Source organism: Rattus norvegicus, chromosome 18 (assembly GCF_036323735.1).
Source record: "Rattus norvegicus strain BN/NHsdMcwi chromosome 18, GRCr8, whole genome shotgun sequence".
NCBI lineage: Eukaryota > Metazoa > Chordata > Mammalia > Rodentia > Muridae > Rattus > Rattus norvegicus.
In genome coordinates, this window is record NC_086036.1 from 42,236,245 (window position 1) to 42,255,138 (window position 18,894).

The following is an 18,894-nucleotide window of genomic DNA, read 5'->3' on the forward strand; positions in this document are numbered from 1 at the left end:
ACTTGATCCTCCCCTTTGAATAGTGATTAAAGGGCCTATGCTAGTTTTTCTATGCAAATGTGGAGACAGAGAACAGTCAAATCTGTGCCTAATGTGTTGTCAGTATGAATGTACTTCGAGAGACACAGCTACAAGATATGCTTAGAAGAAAATATCGCTAGGATACTCAGTCCAAGACTACTGCAACCACTGCATACCAATGCAAACGTGTATGAAAGAACACAACTAGAAATGATTTATGAAATCTGACCAGGCCAGACCAAGGCATCACTCTGGATGTGACCTGACTCCTACCCTGCAGCTTCTCACACTCAATGGCTTACAATGTCTTAACTACTAAAGGTCACAAGTAAAACACCTTAGCCAAAGACTTGTTTTTAAATAATTGTTTTTAAAAAGCCTCCAGAGGGGAAAACCTGACGCAGTCATTTCATAATGCTATCCTGAAGGAGGGAAGGAGAAAAAAAAAAAAGCTTTTCCTCCCAATATAACTCAGCCATTTTCCCAGTTACAAGAAATAAATGCTAACAGGAAGCATTTCCAGAACCCTCCACCTTATCAATATGTAGGAAGGCTGAAGTCACATCTGTGCAGGGATCTATTTTTAGTGGACCCTCCATACTAAAATCCTAGCCTTGATCTCTTAAACTATCAAGCCTACCATAAATGTTTGATGATGAACAAGCCCATAAAAGGAAAGCACACGAAATGAATAGAGGGAGTCAACGCGTGCTCTGCCTTTTAATTACAGAGGCTTCTACTAAAATCCTGCTCCAGGCTGGGTGCAGGCAGAAAAAACACATCAATAAGTTGGGTGGAGGGAGCAGAGCGAGGAGACTGCGAACAAATATGTCTAACTACATGGTTATTTATAATGAGGGAGACAGAAGGAAGAGAATCCTATCCTGAGAGGGCAGGGACAGGAGAGGGGCTAAAGAATGAAAACTGAAGACATAAACAAAAGCATTCAGGACACGAGAGGTAACGTAGAACAGTCTGGTTTTATTACTCTTAAGCAATAGAGCCCTTTCCTTGATTTTTTCCTCTTTCCCCTTTCTTTTTCATTCTCTTTTCTTTTTCATCTTTTTTTACCACATACATTAAACTGTGAATCAGATGTTAGGATGTGTGGAGACGGAAGGAAAGTTGGTGACACAATATTTTTTACAACTTTACAACCAATATAAGTCTGCTTTTGTCGCATCAAACAGTGTCTAGCCAGGGAGGAAAGCAAAGGCACGCTAAGGTTTATGGACAACTCCCCCTCCCTCGTGACCCCCAATGCAAGGTGAGGGTGGAAAGGGAGAGGGACAGGGGAAAGCAGAAGACCAGCTCAATACATGTGGCACTGTGGGGTTAACACCGAAAGTAGTGGAGTGTGGGATGTGGGAGTGTGGGTTTTGACACGGGTCTCCTTAACACAGCTCAGGAATGAGGTTGGGGCAATACTCTTGGGAGTCAAACGTGAAGAGAGGGTATCAGGGTGGCAGACACCCACCTCCTTTTTAATGTTTGTATTTGTGAAGAAAAGGAAATGGAGAAGGCTAGCTGTTTCTAGAAAAGCCTTCACGGCTTCAGGGTACAATGATGACAGACCATGAACAATGACTCCACTAAAAAGCAAAGTAAAACCTAGTGACGTCTTAGTTTTCCCAAACAACAGTCTAGCTGGTCTGAGGCAAGTCTTGGAACAAAGGGCTATGCCCCTGTCCTCGTACACCAGAGGCTTGGCATGACTGCTCTGATGGTGGATGCAACATAGGAATCTTCAATAACCAATTTGAATTTGTCCTTGTCAATCTTTGTTTTTTCTGAAAGTCTTTTTATTACTATTATTTTAAAGACAAAACTAAACCCAGATTAAACTGGAAAATGAAAGAGACAAAGAGACCACCAAATAAACTGTTTATATGAAAACAATGCTCATGGTTTACAGTGTGCAGACAATTCTTTTGTTCATGGGAGAGTAAACAAAGGCTTCTTCTGTGTGCTTTAGCAAATGAAAACCAAGGAAGAAAAAAAAAAAACAAAACCCACACTCGCCACCCCTCCCAACCCTCTACAAACAACAAACAGATAAAAAAATTAAAAAAAAAAAAACAACCAAAAAACAGAAACAAACAAAAAACACTTTTGCCCCAGAAATGGATTTTACAGCATCCATTGTGGTTTGCTTGTATTTTGGGGTACCCACTAATCATAGCAGGGACCAGCCTGCTTGGTCTATTTCCTCAGTTGATTCTCTGTGCATCTCCTGGGTGTGCTGAAAGCACAGCTCGGAGAATCCTCTCAGTTGTCTGCCCAACTACTACAGCAAGATTCTCCAGTCAGTGGACACAGCAGAAAGGAGAGCTGAAACTTTAGTCTCTTCTCTGCTGGCTCCGGAAGATGTCACCATGTTGAAATGATCTGGGAATATAAAGGAGCAGTGGGCTCTGGGAAAGGGGATTTTTCCACCCACAACACTGCGGGGGGGGGGCGGGGGTCCATGGGTGGTTGGAGTTGGCACAACAGAAGGCAGCGTGAACTAAAGGGTGTCACCCAGCCGTGGGCATTATAACCATCACTACCTTGTTTATCCCATTTGCTTGTCTCCAGTCTTCCAGAGGGCTGAATGGAGGGCAGGGTTTAAATAAATATCTGCCTTTATTTCAAGTAGGAAAAGAAAGTTGATCATAACGACAGTTTACAAGTGTATACAACTCAGGGTGTAAGGCACAAATTTACATGTGGAGAACAGGCTATTCACAGATGTAACCTCATGAAACACCCGTGTGATCAAATCATTAATGTATGCAAGGTAGCAGCCAGCATATTAATTAGTTCACACACTTTGTGGATTTTTGTTTGCTGTCTTACATGCAAGGTGACAAGAGATGGGGGGGGGTGTTTGGGTTTCACAAGCTAGTGCCTTCATGACGGTGGGATCCTCAGACAAAGCCATGTTTAGAGCAATGGGGCATGGGTGCCATTCTAAACATTTCTGTCCTGGTTGGAAGTTAAGACTCTGGAAAGATTTTTAAACATTTTTTTTTTTTTGTCCTCTTGGCCAGAAACCCAAGTGACAAAGGAACTAGATTTAAATAAATACTCCTTCCTAGCGCTTTTCCTTTAGCTATTGACCCCAGAGTCCAAACACAAAGCTCAGAATTCCAGCTCCAACTTATTTCCTCAGTGAATTTATTGTAAAAATAAAGAAACTCAATTATTCCAGTTAATGGATTTCACGTTAAATAGGTTTAACTTTCCACGGGCTTCTGCAGAGCTGTTCAGATGGTGGTATTTGGAAGAGTCTTTTCCTTGAGGAGAAAGAAAGGGGTGGACAATAAATAAGAGTTACTTGCGTTAACGGTCACGTTATTCATTAAAAGCGAAGAGGAGCAGAAAGCTATGACATCGTAGCCCAGCGTGGCATTTACCTGCTATCACGAAGCTATAACACTGGTGGGCATTTCACAGTATCTGCGCATAGTAAACTTCTGCCATTGTTAAAGTCTGAGTTAGAATTATCAATGAGTCCCTTATTATTATTTTTTAAATTTTCATGATTTTTTTTTTAAAAAAAATGTATTTGTGTTTTAAAGTTTCGAACGCTTAGCCAAGTATGGTAACGTCCTGTGTCGTCACGGACAAAATTCTGCGGTGGTTGTTTACCACCGTGTGTGTGGTACAGTGCACGTATGTGAGTGTGGCCTGTGCCTGTGTTCATGTGGGGATGGGGTGGGATGTGCTTTTGGCTCATGTTCGTGTTGATACTGAAGTCTTTTGTGAGTCCGACCTGCTGTATGACATGGCGGCGTGTGAAGGAAGAGAACGGAGGTTACTTGCTAAACCTTCACCAAACCACATGGCCCGATATTTTAGAGTATCCCTGTGTCCCAAGGAGGAGGACCCAGCGTCCTCAGCTCCTCCAGGGCCATCTTGGTGGATACCGAGGCAGTGGAGACCTTGCTCAGCTGCGTGGGTGCCTCGCCTCATCTGATGCTTCAACTCCTGGGCCCCAACCCCTGGGATTATGTACACGCATCATTGGGCTTCATGGATGTGGAAAGGGGGGCAAAGGAAGGTTTGGGGGGTACATCTGGCTTTAGCGAGGGGGTGCGCTTCAGCCCCGACCTCGTCAGTGAGTTGTAGGCATTGAGGCTGGGCTGCCTCGAAACAGTCACGGCCTGGCCAGAGGGCTGGGGGCTGTGCACCTGGATAGAGTCCACCCTCTGCGGGGCGGGAGGTGGGTTGTCTCCCCGGCCAAGGCTCTGGTTCCTGGAGAGGTGGGAGGAATTGGAGGAGTTAGTATTGTTTCTTTTGAGAGTGGTGGCCTGATGGCTTCTTGTGAGCGAGTTCGTGGGGTAGCTCCTCTTATATTCAAGCCCGTAGGAGGAGGAGTGTTGCATTTCCAGCCGCTTGCTCAGGCCGGTCTGGGACAGTGAGGCTCCCGTGGGACCCAGAGAGGCCTCACGCTGTGGAACTTTGGGGGGCAGGCTGTCCAGGTTCTCCACAAGGTTCACCCCATGGTTGGGACTCTTGCTGCTCAGGTGCTCTTTGATGGTCTTATACTCCAGGGTGGCAGCCTGGTCCTCCAGTGCCATCTGAGCCACCACCTCGCTCATTTTGGGCTGATCTACGTATTCGTGCTGGTAGCCCTGCTGTGTGATGGGCAGGACCACCACGCTGGGGATGTGGCTTGGGGAGGCCCGGAGAGGCAGGTCCGTGGGAATCACAGGGGAGCCCATGGGAGGCATGTCCTTGGTGCAGGCATTGATGAGGTTCTGGTTCCTCTCCCACTCGCGACTGCCCCGGTTGGGTTTCCGCTTCTGCTGCAGTGTTGGGGTGGACTCCGGGGTGGGCAGGGCGGTGAGGTCTAAGTGATGCTGGTCAGCCTTGATGAGCATCTTGGCGGTGTTGCTAGGCGTGGCCAGTTTGCCATTGTGCATGAGTGGTGTGAGGATGGCCTCAGGCTTTGGGTCCTTGGACTGACTGTCCCCAAAGAGGCCACTGAGCTTGGTGACACTGCTCATAGATCCCCGACGCGAGTGGGTGAGCTCTTTCTCCTTGCGTTGCACTACCGCCACGTCTTTGCGCCGGTGATCACACACACAATACACGATGATGCCGGAGAAGACTGCCCCCATGACAAAAGCCAGAATGACTGCAATGGCCAAAAGGGTGACAGGAACGAGCTGGTCGTTGCTTTTGAGGTAACTTTCCCGAATCACTCCTGTAATAGACATCGCACATGGCATTAAGAAACATAAAACACCCTGGGAGGCAATCACACTGTTAATTAATAACCGTAATAAGTGTCGATAGCACCTCTGCTTAGCTCATCTTCTGGGCGCAGCTTGCCAAACATTAACTAATTAATCCTCCCTGCCCCCACCCCACCCCAGCCAGCCCTGGCATGTGTATGTAAATCGATTTTATTTGTTGCCTTCTTTTGTGGCTTTTCTTCTGGCTGGCAGGGTCAAAATGTATTTATCTGTCTTCTCCTTTTGCTCTTTTCCCACTTCCTGTAGAATTAGAATAAATGAGCAATTTGGGCCTGGTGGAAGGAGCAACAATTTTATGCGTGTTAAACGAACAAATCACACAACAATCCAAGCTTTCCACTCAGTCTTTTCTTGATGACTGCCTTCTGACAAGAGGGCCTCTGTCTGGAGAAAGGCATGTTTGTTTTTGAATCTACAAGAGGATAGAGGGGTTTATGTCACCACAATGAAAAATAGCTGAAGCTCACAGGTTACAATATTTACATTTACTTTGCATGAAAATAAAGGAACCTCCCCCACTCAATTTCAGGTAAATACCCTGCAGACCTGAAAGACTATTTAAATCAGGGCCCCTGCTATGGGCTTGTAATGTGTCAGGTCCCATTATTACTCTTAGGGCTTGCTGTCACCATGAGAGTCTTCAGCAGAGCTGATCTCTTCGATTTAATAAAAATTTCGTGGCTACCCCTGTCTATTACCTTCCACTACATTAACCAAGAAGCCTCGATTCCGAAGGGAAAAAAAGACGCTGCCTTTTCTCTGCTACTTAATCAGTCACCAAGCTGAGTTCCTCTAATCAAGTGCAAAGGCTGGGGCTTTTATTTTTTAATACCAAGCGAGAACAGACATCACAACCCTCAGATCCTAAAGTGCTTGATGCTGGTAGCTAAAAAAAAACAAAGTCTCAAATACTTGCATCCCTGCCTGTGGAGAGGAGGGAACACGAATACATTAGAGGCACCGCACCAGGGAGTGCAAACATTGTTCCTATTCTGGAAAGATGGCAAGACAGAAAATGTACCTTGTCTGGTCTCCAGAGACACATTTTTCACCTGCTAAGTCAACCCTTTCTGGAATATGTTTAGTGTGCTTTTACTGACAACTGCGAGGGGCACCGAATTAGAATGAGATGACATAAGGACAAATCCCTGTCCACTCCTAAACTTCTGCCATTCCACCCTGAAACTTTCATTGGTTGTTGCTGTTACATTTTAAATGTCACAACCTAGACCTAGAAGAAACATAGCTCTGTCATGGGGGCGTTTCTGACTAAATATTTTGATTATTAAAGTGATAGTTTCGAAACCCAGAGGACCTAGCTGGAAGACCACACTCTTCTCTCTCAAGGACCCTTTTATAGTGTGACATCATCACATGTGTCTGTTGGGGAGGTGGGGGCAACCTTCCTGTGACAATGAACTGTGACTTCCAGTGGGAGTAGACAGAAGCAAACACCTTCTAAATGCAAGATTTTATGATTAAACAAATACCCTTGGTAATTGGGGGGGGGGGGAGGAACCCCCATGAAACACAGTGGAAACGGTAAGCTATTGAGCAATTTCTCATGTGACACTTTTCAAAGATTTCCAGACATATCTTCATGAGCTTTTTAAGGGATAAAAACCAAAGAGAAGAAGCAAAACAAAAAACCCAACAGGGAAATATGGTTCTAACTCACACATTATATGTGTGGTACTCTTAGACAGTGGGGTGGCTTGCATTCAAATATGTTTTAATACCTATGCCTGAAAGAAAATGTGCTAATGAAAATTTCTTCCCAAAAATTACATTTCCTTTTTGTTGGATTAAAATAGCAACTTATTTTCCTTCAGTTCTGATTGTGTATGAAATTCTATTGCACACGTTCCCAACTCCCTACACACAATTGAATGAACCAATGCATACACCTGTGACTACAATGGTTTCATTTTTCTCATTAACCTGGTGAGTTCTGCGTTTCTAACCATGGCAAGACTCTCATCTGTATAGGGTAGTGGGTGGGAGTTCTTACCATAACAGACATTTCACAGTATGGCTTTGGGTACTCATATTTAGTGGAGACTATCTTACCAAGAAAAGTTTACTTATTAGAGAAAGCTGCCTACAGTGACCTTTGGCGTTTGAGAGCTTAAATGGTTCTCTCTATTTAGAAGGTCCAAGGAAAGGGTGGACTAGAGCAGAGCGCTGGGACTACATAAGAACTCCCTATTCAACCTCCACAGCCTGGTTAACTGACACAATAACCAGGTGCAGTGTGTTTTCTTTCATACAGTAAGCTTGTTGATGAGTAAGAGGAAGTCAAGACAGTCCCCGCTCCCTGTCCTTTGTGTACATATCGATGGGCATAGAGGCAAACTAGTAAGTTAGAAGGCCAGTCCCAGAAAGTAATGCTCTTTGTCTTGAAGTCTTGCAAATCAGAAGGCCATCTTCTAACCAGAGTAGCCTAACTAGCTCTGTGTCATATGCTCACACACATCGACCCACCACAGGGAAAAACAACGCCAATCAGTCTGCAACTCCCATCTCCTATACTATACAGAGCATCAACAAGTCAGGCCCCCCTCCTGCAGGCTGCCCTTTTATAGGAAGCTGGTTCTAAATCTTAAAACAAGTTTGCTTACATGATTGAATTCCTCCCCTATCAGCCCCTTGCCAGTTGACCATGCTCTGTTGTGTATCCCCCACTCCCCAATCCCCTTGTACAGTGAGCAGAGTGTGACTTCAGTACAATATGGCTCGAATAATCCATTTACTTCATTGGGAGATCTGTGCAATGACCACATTTATCCACTGCTCCTTATCCGTAATTCTAGCTCCTAAATATTCTTCTTTCATGTGCAAAGGTCTTCAGCTGTTTGAGATGCCTTGAAACCACTCGAAAAAGACTTTTACTTTTTTAACTGATGACATTTGAGTTCAGGTTTCTGGTTGTTAACAAGTCAAGTAGGATCTGACTTTTCAGGAAAATGGTATGGCTATTTTCTTCAGTTTCATTTTGCTGGGTAAGTAAGAACCTTACAAGCACAAAAAGTCTTTCTGTAGCTCTTCATGTTTTAGGTAAGAAGAGCAAGGGGGCTTTTGCCTATCTGTTTAGATGAAATCCAAAACCCTAAGCTCTAAGTTAAAAACAAAGCAGACAGTAAATGCAGAGTGAAGCTCTGGAAGGGGCTTTTATTTTGCAAATGCCTTCCAAGCTTAAGGGTGTCTGGGCATATCTTGAAAATCAGCAAAGGGGTGTTCATGGCAACGATGAAATTAATTTTGTAATCTTTCCATGGAGAAGGTTTGAACCCAAAGCTCTGTCTAAGAGGCCCAGTGAGGCGGATTCAAACAGCATTACGTAAGACCTCAAAGGGTCTGGAATCTTGGCTCCGCACCTACAGACTGGGTGGTGACATTTCAGAGAGTGATTTAACAGCACTGGACTTCAGATTTTTCATTTATAATCTGGGCTCAACACAGTCTTTCAAACTTCAGGAGGGTAGGATGATCAAATGAAGACCAAGAAAGAGCTGGAATGCCAGTTTGGGGGACAGAACTAAAGGTCAGAAGATCCTACAAAAGGCAAATGGTGGGTTAGCGGCTCTCAGGATGGTAAGTCACTGCATCTCTGGTTGGGTCTGCCAGTTATCCGTCTTCCCAGGGAGGCAGACACACACATCCTTACTGCTTCTTATGGTCAAATGTGGCCAGAGAGACGAGTGGACTCTCAAGGTAACATATGAGAATGTTTTTAATTTCAGGACAGCTTGTAGGTCCTAAACTTTGAAATAATTAAAACAAAGCTTGAAATAATATTGAGGAAAACTCCAGCAAAAACAGTTAGAGGCCCAGTGGACTAATAATTCCATATTCAGCTCCTTGAAGCAATTGCCACACTACTTCAACTTGTCACCCTGGCCTTCCCCAGGACTCAGAGTTATTATGTAGCTTAGTAAGTGATTAGCGAACATGTGGGTTTTCTGTACATTGTAGGAACATTTTGAAACACATTTCAAACCCCGTGAGACATCTTTGGATTGACTATTTAACCTCAGTTTGGAAGTCTCAGAAAGACTTCAACTATGATCTTGATAGAATTTTGATACTAACACCTATCAGACAAATAAAAATCTATAAAGGTACCTAGGTATTTGCTCAAAACAATAAGAGGAGAAACTGTCTTATAGATGAAAAGAAATTGGCTTTGGGATAATTACAAAGGAGCCTACGAGGGTGAAAGGGTTATTTGTGATAATTGATGCTCCAGTGAGATTGCTTAATTTGAAACAAACGCATCTCTGCAAAGAGCAAAGGACATCAGTCCGGCCAGAATGAACATCCACTGCTTCAGATGCTGTGTGGAAGCCTGGGGATGTGGCAGTCTCACCTGTCCAAGTACCCAAGTGCCCATACCCAATGCAGAAGGAAAAGAATAGCCTTTCCCACCCTGGGCTGTTGACATGCTTTCCCCAGGACTTCTGTTCTCACCAGTGAAACTGGGGCATTCAGAACAAAAAACAGTATAGAAAAATGTGTTGGATTGATTCATTAAAGACCAGCTACTTCTCACCAGTCATAAGGTGCTAAATGGATCTTCATTCCTATGTTCATATTGCAGGAGTTGAGGCGCACGATGGCAGAGAGATTTCTCTGAAATCATGCCTTAAATTGGCGGAACTAAGAAGGGTAGATTCTCTGTACTTTCCTTTCCTTTTTGAAGTGAGACTTTTCAGGTTGCCTAGGGGACCCGGTGAGGGAATTTGAAGCTCTTTAGAGGCCAGAGCAATGAAACGATTATGAATGATACTGCCCCTGGGCCCTGCAACACGCGATTCAAAATAAGAGCAATTATAGATTATAAAATCAAAAGGAGCCCTGATGCAGTTCTGAGTTCTCCCATGGTGACCTTGCAAATGAATTCTAAAATGTCAGAAACCCAATCCTCTGTCTAGAAACATGGCTTTGGTAAGTAGGTAGATGTAGATGTGCCTGCCTCGCCTGTGCCTGGGAGCCAGCAGATCTGGCCTGTGGAACAGCATGCTTGAAACAAGATGCTACCTCCTAACCCCGGGTTCGGCTGAGATTCTCTTGGTGTCTTTCTTTGCATGCTCCTGATATTAGCATCTTTGAGGCTGCCCTTGCCAGATAGACACTCCCTGAGTACACTAAAAGCACAGAGCTGGGAGGCTGGGGTGGTGGTGAGGGAGGGACAAGCCAGGATGGGGAAGGGAGACCTTGCATTTAATTCCACCCAAAAATATAGAAATGGAGTAGGATGCACCATTCCTATTCCAAGGCCTAACTAAAGCTTTAACAAAGACATGAAATTGAGCTGAGCTTTAAAGATATGTAGAGCTGTAAAGATGGGGTCCAGTGACAGCTGAATCCACAGCAATAGGCAAGAATCTAACTCCTTTCTGGTCCCTTACACTTTAGTGTGACCTATCCTGCTACGCTGTCCTTTCATACTGGAGTTTCACACACCTTTGCCCCTTATGTCTGGGCCCATCTCCCACCTTCTCACAGATGTGGCTCGATTATTAGAGTCTAAGCTTTAAAGAGAAGAACTGCTCACTCTATGCCAGGCCTACTTTCTAAGTGTATCCTGGGGCCCTAGTGCTCTCTCCCATAAACAGTTCTGGCAAGAGGTGTACTTTATGCTTGCCTTCCTTGGTGAGACTAGTCTGAGAGAAATGAACTCACCACATAGTCCCAGGAAGAAAAACATTTATCAGATATTTTTTTTATTTTTTATTTTTCGGAGCTGGGGACCGAACCCAGGGCCTTGCGCTTCCTAGGCAAGCGCTCTACCACTGAGCTAAATCCCCAACCCTATCAGATATCTCTTAAACTAACTATAACTAAACGCTCGGGTGAATGAATACAGCTGGAAGAAAACTAAGAAAAATCGAAGCCACAAGCATTTTGGGAGAAGGATTTGAACAGCCTTGAATGACCAAAAAAGGTGTGTAGAAGATCTGGCAGATTTAGAAGCAAAGTTCTTTCCTCTTATCAGGGGTAGATGATTCTAAGATTGCTTTGTTCTATCTTAAATTCGTTACTGAAAAACTACTAGTTTACAAAGAGACCAGAGCCAAGTACCCTTCCATCAAAAGCACAGCTATCATATTATCACCGTCATCACTCTTTTTTAAAAATCAGAACTCTCAATCTCCAAGTGTACCTATGCCCTGCCATTTACACAGAGACTTGGGAGATGTGAAATGACCTATCAAAGCAGACAAACTTAGATAAAACCGGTTCTGGTTAGTAAGCTGAAAACCTGAGCCCTCCCCAACCTCTCCAGTGACCTCTCTCCTGGTCTAAGACGCAGGGAGCCAGAAAAAGTTGAAATGGTTAAGTGTGTACTTTAGCCTCTCGCCCTCGATCAGTGGGCTGCCTGTTTGAGAGCTGCGCTGGTATGATGGATGTGTCTGTCTCCATAGTGAACTGATAAATAGGCATCTGTGTAGAGCGGACCCGGTGACCACAAAGACAACAAGGCTTCTCTGTGTCCTTTAGAGAAATATGCAAAGGCAGAATGGAGGATGGCCATTTCCCTCCATCGTTGAGCCAGAGGGGGTTTGTGTTGGGTCTGAGAACTAAGAACGATGGCAAAACCCCAAGAAAAGCCCCGGAGTCAGATCCCCTAAAAATAGACTCGATTCTGCTGTATAGTAAGACAAGCCTGCAATTTCCTTGAAATCCTCATAACAACTTGAGTGAATAGAATCTAACAACCCAATTTTTCTTGTTTGAAAATCTTATTGCAACAAACTGCCAGGCTCAGAGTGCTCCAAGGCAGTCAGAATGAATGAAGCGACCGAGAGCCAGCGAGCACCAGGGCTAACCACACAGAGCTCACTGTAATCCCTATGAAGAGGAGAAAGCAAGCAGGGGGAAGCCTCGACTGCAGACCATCTCTCCCCGGGGCCACACCCCAGCCCATAGGGATGTCCACACTGAAAATGAAATGGTAGCTTTCTGTGGTTACTTTGGCAAGAAACAGCGTTCTTCTTGTCTTAGGGACTAACGTTATCCAGATGGTTTGGAATAGATTGAAAATGCCAGCAGCCCTGGAAATGGGCTCGAATTTATAACTCAAACTTTCCTTTTCATTATTATTTTTCCCCCTGGCATTACATAGATGAAGCACTGGGAGGAGTCACAGTCTTCGAGATATCAAAAGGTAGTGACTCACCACGCCTGAGGATAGGGAGCTTCCCACCCTGGCTAGTTAATAACCCCAGTTTAGGACTCACACATTGAAATGAAGCTTACTGTGGTTGACTGTGGATGACTGTGGATGAACCCACTGCCAGATCTGTTGCCTCTGAAATGGATACAGTTTTGGTTGGGATGCCTTTATGTGAAGAGGAAGGAGGGCGAGTGTGGAGCTCATGTGATTTTATTTTAGAACAGTGCCTTCATTTCCCCCTGTGCTCTGCTCCCTCCTCTGCAGCTCCACTGCCGTAGACCTGACCTTGCCAGTGGGACTGTAGATTCGGAAGGTAGATTACATTAGTGCCTCTGATGCATTGAGAGTTACAATAGGATAATCTTTAAAGCCATGAGATGCTGGTCTGTGGGCCCATGCTTTAGAACTGTTATTGTTCCCATAAGTTTAGTGATTATTTTTGTGTTTTTGTACAAAATTTACTTTAATTTTTTAATTGTGTGTGAATTTGAGGGGGTACAGGTACATACTCATCCTGGTGTCCATGAAGAGTTTCAGTTCTCCCCTTACAGATAGTTTTAAGCCGACTGATGTAGGTGTTGGGAACTTTTGGTCCTCTGAAGAGCTAAACAGGCTCTTAACCACTGAGCCATATCTTCAGTTCCATTTGTGAAACTTCCAAGGCTTATTTTTCCTGTCCTAATGTTTTCTTTCTAGATAAGACTGAGCTCTTAACAACTATGATCTCTGAAATCAGACCAACTTCCTCATCCTGTCTTCTTCCTTTGCTTTATAATGAGGCATCAAACTGTAAAATGGGGAATTGGGTCTCCTTACAATATTGGAAAATTCAGACAATTATTTGTTTAGATTATGTATAGTACTTTGATTTTTCTCTACAAAGCAAAGATAAAATAAAAAGAGGTAAGAGATCTGCCTTAATAATATTTCACTTTGAAGACAACACTGGGAGGTTAGTTATCAACATAAACTTTGAGTTAATAAAATACCTGGGTTTGAGATTCAGTTCTATAAGTAACCTGCTCTGTGATCTCTGAGCATATTTCTCAAACAGCCTGAGCAACATGGGCTATAAAATGAGAGTTACTGGAAGGATGAAATGGGCTAATACCTGCTTGGGACACACGCAAGAGCAGCTTTTCTAAAATTTCAGAAGAGTTTCCTTGGACAGGCCCCAAGATGTTATGTTAGTTATGATTGGAGAAAAAGATCAAAACATACAGCCCCCAAATCTTGGAAAATGAGCTTCAAAAAGATGCACCATAGGAAACTTGAACTGTCATGATTCAGTGCTACCCAGCACCAGAATCATCTTGAATGTGGTAAAGCCACAACTCTTCAGGTCCAGTCTAGACACCCCTCCTCTGCAGCAGAGCTTAGCTGGACTCAGACACTGGTGGCTCTTGTGTTCACTAACACTTTTGAACCATACCTTAAATGTTGGCAAATTTTTTTTAAAGAAAGCAAACCTCAAACACAACTGAGGTGATGGATAATCAGGTTTTCAAAGTGTTTTATGAGAAACATAACAAGTAAATGAACCAACTAGGCCTTGGTGTTCAAAGTGCCCATCTTCAGGTTACATGTGTAGTTTCTTTACTCTAATTAACACCAACATTCTGACAAAGTATACTAAAGTGATGTTATTTTATTGGGAAACAACCAACTCCATCACATTTCTTCCTTTCACAAATTGCTTTTGTCTTTTTTAAAGATTTGCTTTTCTTCTTTTTACTTGTGTGCATGTGCACATGGGAACCTGGCAAAACTCTACTAAAATGTGTGTCTACACTCGAGATGCCAAACCAAGCCACCACAACTTCTCAGTCCTATAGTTCCTGGGATGATGCATTTGGCCTCTAGTGGCCCTAACATGAGGACATATTCCCATTTCTCTAACAGTGGGCACTGGCTACTGATTGGATTGTTTAACTCAGATGTGCCCCTGATTGGATGAGTCCAGGATCTCAGGGGAAGAAAAGGCAGAATGTTTCTGAGCACCCAGTCTTGGGTAAATTCACCTCCTTTAATGAACCACATCTACAGCAGCTTCTTCTTAAACATGACTCAGGACAACTGATAATTGCTTGGAGCATGTATGAAAATCTTTCCCCTACCTCTGCAAGATCAGACACAAGGAAAAGAACCCAGGGAGATCCTCTCTCTTTATATTTTTTTTCAACCAAAAGGAAGATCCTAAGTTCATTCTCACATTAAGGTACTGCTTTATGATAATGAACAAACCCAGCAGGGCAGTGCCCTCAGTGGAACTTGGCATCTCAGGCCTGTTAAGGAGAACAGAATTAGAAATTCCTGGAAACGCATGACATTTTAAATTACATTAAATTTCTGTTGTGTGCTTTTAAATCAGGGAGTGCAAGGCCAATCAGCACTTAGGGTGTATTTATTACCTTAACAAATGTCAGATGATTGTGTCCAGGATTATCTATTATTTATGAATAACAAGAGGCTAGAGGACTGTAAATGACATGCTTTAATATGCCTAAAAGGTTAGGCATAATATAGTTTACAACCCTATAAATTTCTTTACACCATTTCCCCCTTCACATAAAGCATTGTCAGTGGCTGTCCTTATGGAACTTCTATTATTTCTATACCATTCATAACGATCACCCCTGAAGGAATGGCGGATACATGTTTGAAAGGAAATGGATCCTTGTAAAAATATGAACTTTAAAAATAACCAGGGTGGGAGAATTCCAATTACTCCATTAAAAGTGAACCACATCACACAGTTCCCAAGCTGCAGACTTGGAAGAGGTTAAGAAATACTAATTGGAGATGACAAACCTTTGCATTGTCTATAATGAGCTCTTGGACACTGACTAAGATCCCCTCCAACATGTGCCCAGCCTATCTAAGTAGGACCAACTATGTTTCGGTAGTTCGCTTCAGGGCCTTAGTGAGATTTAAAGTGCTAAGGAGATTTATGTCTGATGAGTTTACGGGACTGCTGACAATCTATTCAGTGGTCCGTGCACTTTGCAGGATGTTACTTACCACTTTAGGCAGCCTGTGTTGCCCTGGTACCTGCAACTGAGTTCAGCTTTTCATGCCTTTCTCTCTGGTGAAGTGGTGTTTGTTATATGTTTTGCACAAGCCCTACAGAGCTGGAGGCCATTCTCACTCATAATGTTAAAAAAAAGAGAAGCTATTCTTAGGAAATTACCCATTTCATTTAGCCCTCTGTAGACCAGTCTGCCTACAGAACAATGAGGACCGCAAAGCAAGCTGGCTCAGAAGTCTTAAAACTAACAAACCACACAGAACTAGTCGCGCAGTGGGCTCTGAGAGAAAGCTAATATTGTTTTCCATTCTTACATGGGAATCAAAAAACTCTTAAATTGACTCGTCACAATTTCATTATGAAGACACAACAGAAACTAGAAGGAGCAGAGTGCAGTTGGATCAATTAAAGAGCAAGTATGTAACTGCTCCAGATGTTCTGTTAATAAGATCATGCCTAGCCCAGTCCCCGGAGTCCTTGAAAGTTCCATTAAGCTGTCAGAAAACTTTGTCATTGTGTGTGTGTTTTTCTACAAAAGATGGGAGAGAGAGAGGGGGGAAAAAAAAACCAAAAAAACAGAAAGGGAGACTGGGGGGAAAGGTGGGTGAAGTGCCATGCTGGGAATGACAGGGCCTGAGAGCACAGCTACAGTGTAAAAGCAAGCAGCACAACTGGATGGTGAATACTTGGTGCTTTAAAAGTAAAAGTTTAAGCTTTCCTAATCATAATTTAGGACCTTCATTTTGGGAGAAAAATGACTGGTGTGTATAAAGGGGGGCGGGCAGCGCGAGGTGGTTATCTCTAGAAAATTCCGATATCCGATGCAGGCAGGCAGGGAGAAGAAATAGCTTTTGCCTGGCTGACATTTAGCTTTTTTCCTTTCTACCCTTTCCACAATAATCTCATCAAGACCTTAGATGAATTCAGCTGGCTGTCAAGAGGATAGAAATTTAATTAGATCGGATCTACATCTTTGCCTGCAAAACCGAAGGAACAAGTGTAGTGTCTGCACGGGCATCTCTGCCTGAGCTCCTCCCTGAGACACGCACAGGAAGTTCCCATGGCCTCCTCCGCAAGGCCCATGCACGAACTGTGCATGCTGCTGTTTTCCTAGGTCCTTCCCAAAGGTCAGAGAGCACAAGCCAATTCTATTTCCCGGAGGTGACCCAAATAACATCCCAAGCACTCTTGTCTCAGACTCCGTGACTTTAAGTTCTACACCATGTTCCACATCCCATAGTCCAGTGCTTAAGTGATAGGACAGAGGAGCCCAACTTTGGAGTTCAGTTTGCCAGCTCTTTACCTGGAATCAAGTATTTGGTTTGGATGCAAGGAGCATCCACCGGGAAAATGTCACAGTAAGCAGTGACACATGTTAGAACCAAAACTGATACAAGATTCCCTTGCCCAAATTCATAGAATCTATGTAATCCATAACTGCATGTGAACAAACCACCGGCCTAGGTCTGTTAATCCCGCTTTGTCTTTTCTTTCCCCTGGTCTCTATCTTTGGTTGTCTTTTGTTCCCTCCAGCCCCCACCCGAAAAGCTAAAACACCTAAGCACCTCATTAAGGGTACTGTGCTTCCATTGTGAGCTCAGTTCCATGCCAGCCCTTCATAGCCTTGATCGAGTCAGTCATCACAAATGATCTGCCTCTTAATGACTCACCCTGGGCTTGAACAGTTTTGTGGCTTGTCCACTCGATTTGTTCTTCTTGCAGTGTGTCTCCACAACTCTGGCTCTCCCCGCTCCCCCCAACTCCTGACATCCAACTTTTGGTTCAATGCCTTTCCAGGCCTTTTCCTAATCAACCCCACTTAGAACCAGTCACAGCCTGCGTTTACTCCCTTGGTGCTCTGTCTGCCCTTCTCTCGCATGAACTTCCCTCCATCCCACCAGAAGCTAGCTGTGTATCCCGTCCAGTAAACGGCTACTGCAGGTTCTTATCAAAATCTGTATCTTCTTTAACATTCAGCGGAAGACTTAACATTTCCACCTGGATGTTTGTTAAATGAACAAAGAAACAGAAGACTATTTGTGTGCACGTGTGCATGTGTGTGTGTTTGTGCAGACCAGAGGACAACCTTGGGTATCATTCCTCAGAATACCATCCTTTATGTCTCTGTGTGTGTCTGTGTATCTCTCTCTCTCTCTCTCTCTCTCTCTCTCTCTCTCTCTCTCTCTCTGTATATGTTTGTTCACAGGTACAAACACATAAGTGTGCCCATAACCCCAAGAAAGCTTTTTGGTCTTTCTTTGACACTAACGTTCTTGTCACACCACTATTGAACTATAATTTTCCAGTGCTTTCTCAGTTCTAGTGCCCACAAGCAAGCAATGAGAATGACACTTAACACATATCTGGATCTGGATCATTTGACAGTTGGTAAAAACTTTTATATCAAATAAACTTGAAAACAACCAAGTGTTATTAACGGTCTTGCTTGGGAACAATTCTATTTATGAGCTTTCTTGAGGTAACAGTGTTGTTTGGAGCCTGTTTTTAGTGGCTCTAAATACCAATACTGTGTTTCAGACCAATATGCAAATTTTAGTGATTATTTTCTGAAATAAAATGTGATCAAACTATTATAGAAGTGTGTGTGTGTGTGGGTGGGTGTGTGCGTGTGCGTGTGTGTGTGCATTTCAAGACAAGGTTTCTCTTTGTAGCCCTGGCTGTCCTGGAACTTGCTCTATAGACAAGGCTGACCTGGAACTCTTACTGGAATCAAAGGTGTGTGCCACCACTGCCCAGCTACGGAAGGAATTTTTAACTTGAGTTCTTCTGGTATGGTTTATTCTCAATTCCAAGTGTAGTCTAGAGGCCAGCTCTGAGACGGGCTCCCAGAACTGAGTCAGTCTCCAGCACTGCTCCATGAAAACATGCTACTTAGCTTTTTGGGAACATGATATAAGCTAGAGTTACTTGGGAAGAAGAAAGCTCAGCTGAGGAATTGGATTAGTTTGTGAGCAATGCCATCCTATGGTGGGTGATTCTGGCCTATAGAAGAATGGAAACCCAGTAAGCAGCATTCTCTTATGGTTCCTCCCTCTGTTCCTGCTTGAGCTCCTGCCTTGACTTCCCTAAACATTGGACTGTTGCTGAGAAGTGTGAGCCAAGTAAGCTCTTCCCTCCCCAAACTCTTCTGCTCCTGGGGTTTATCACAGCAACACAAAGCAAACCGGGACACCACCACTGCTCAACTTCAGATACAGAATAATGCTTTGGAGAAAGTACATCCCGTGAGGTATCTAGGATAAATCAATAGGGTTCAGGTAGCAAAAAATACTTGACACTTGGCTAACCTGAAGCTTAGACAAACAGTAGTGTTTTAAGGAAAAAAATATACACCTCATGCAATATTTGGTATACACTTATACTGGAAAGCATTCAGCTTTATCTAAATATTTGAAAAG

General features: G+C 43.7%; 1 protein-coding gene and 1 long non-coding RNA gene across 7 annotated transcripts in view; one reads left to right on the forward strand and one right to left on the reverse strand.

Moving 5' to 3' along the window:
* Window positions 1–18,894, forward strand: part of LOC134482944 (uncharacterized) — a 74,357-nt gene that overhangs the window by 22,358 nt on the left and 33,105 nt on the right. The window lies entirely within an intron of this gene.
* The window catches only part of Sema6a (semaphorin 6A), a 121,314-nt gene continuing 103,402 nt past the window's right edge, over window positions 983–18,894 (reverse strand). For all 6 annotated transcript variants that reach the window (NM_001372354.1, NM_001108430.2, XM_063277473.1 and 3 more), the window contains 1 exon segment: window positions 983–5,215. In NM_001372354.1, the coding sequence (NP_001359283.1) occupies window positions 4,014–5,215 (1,202 nt within the window). In that variant the 3' untranslated portion in view covers window positions 983–4,013.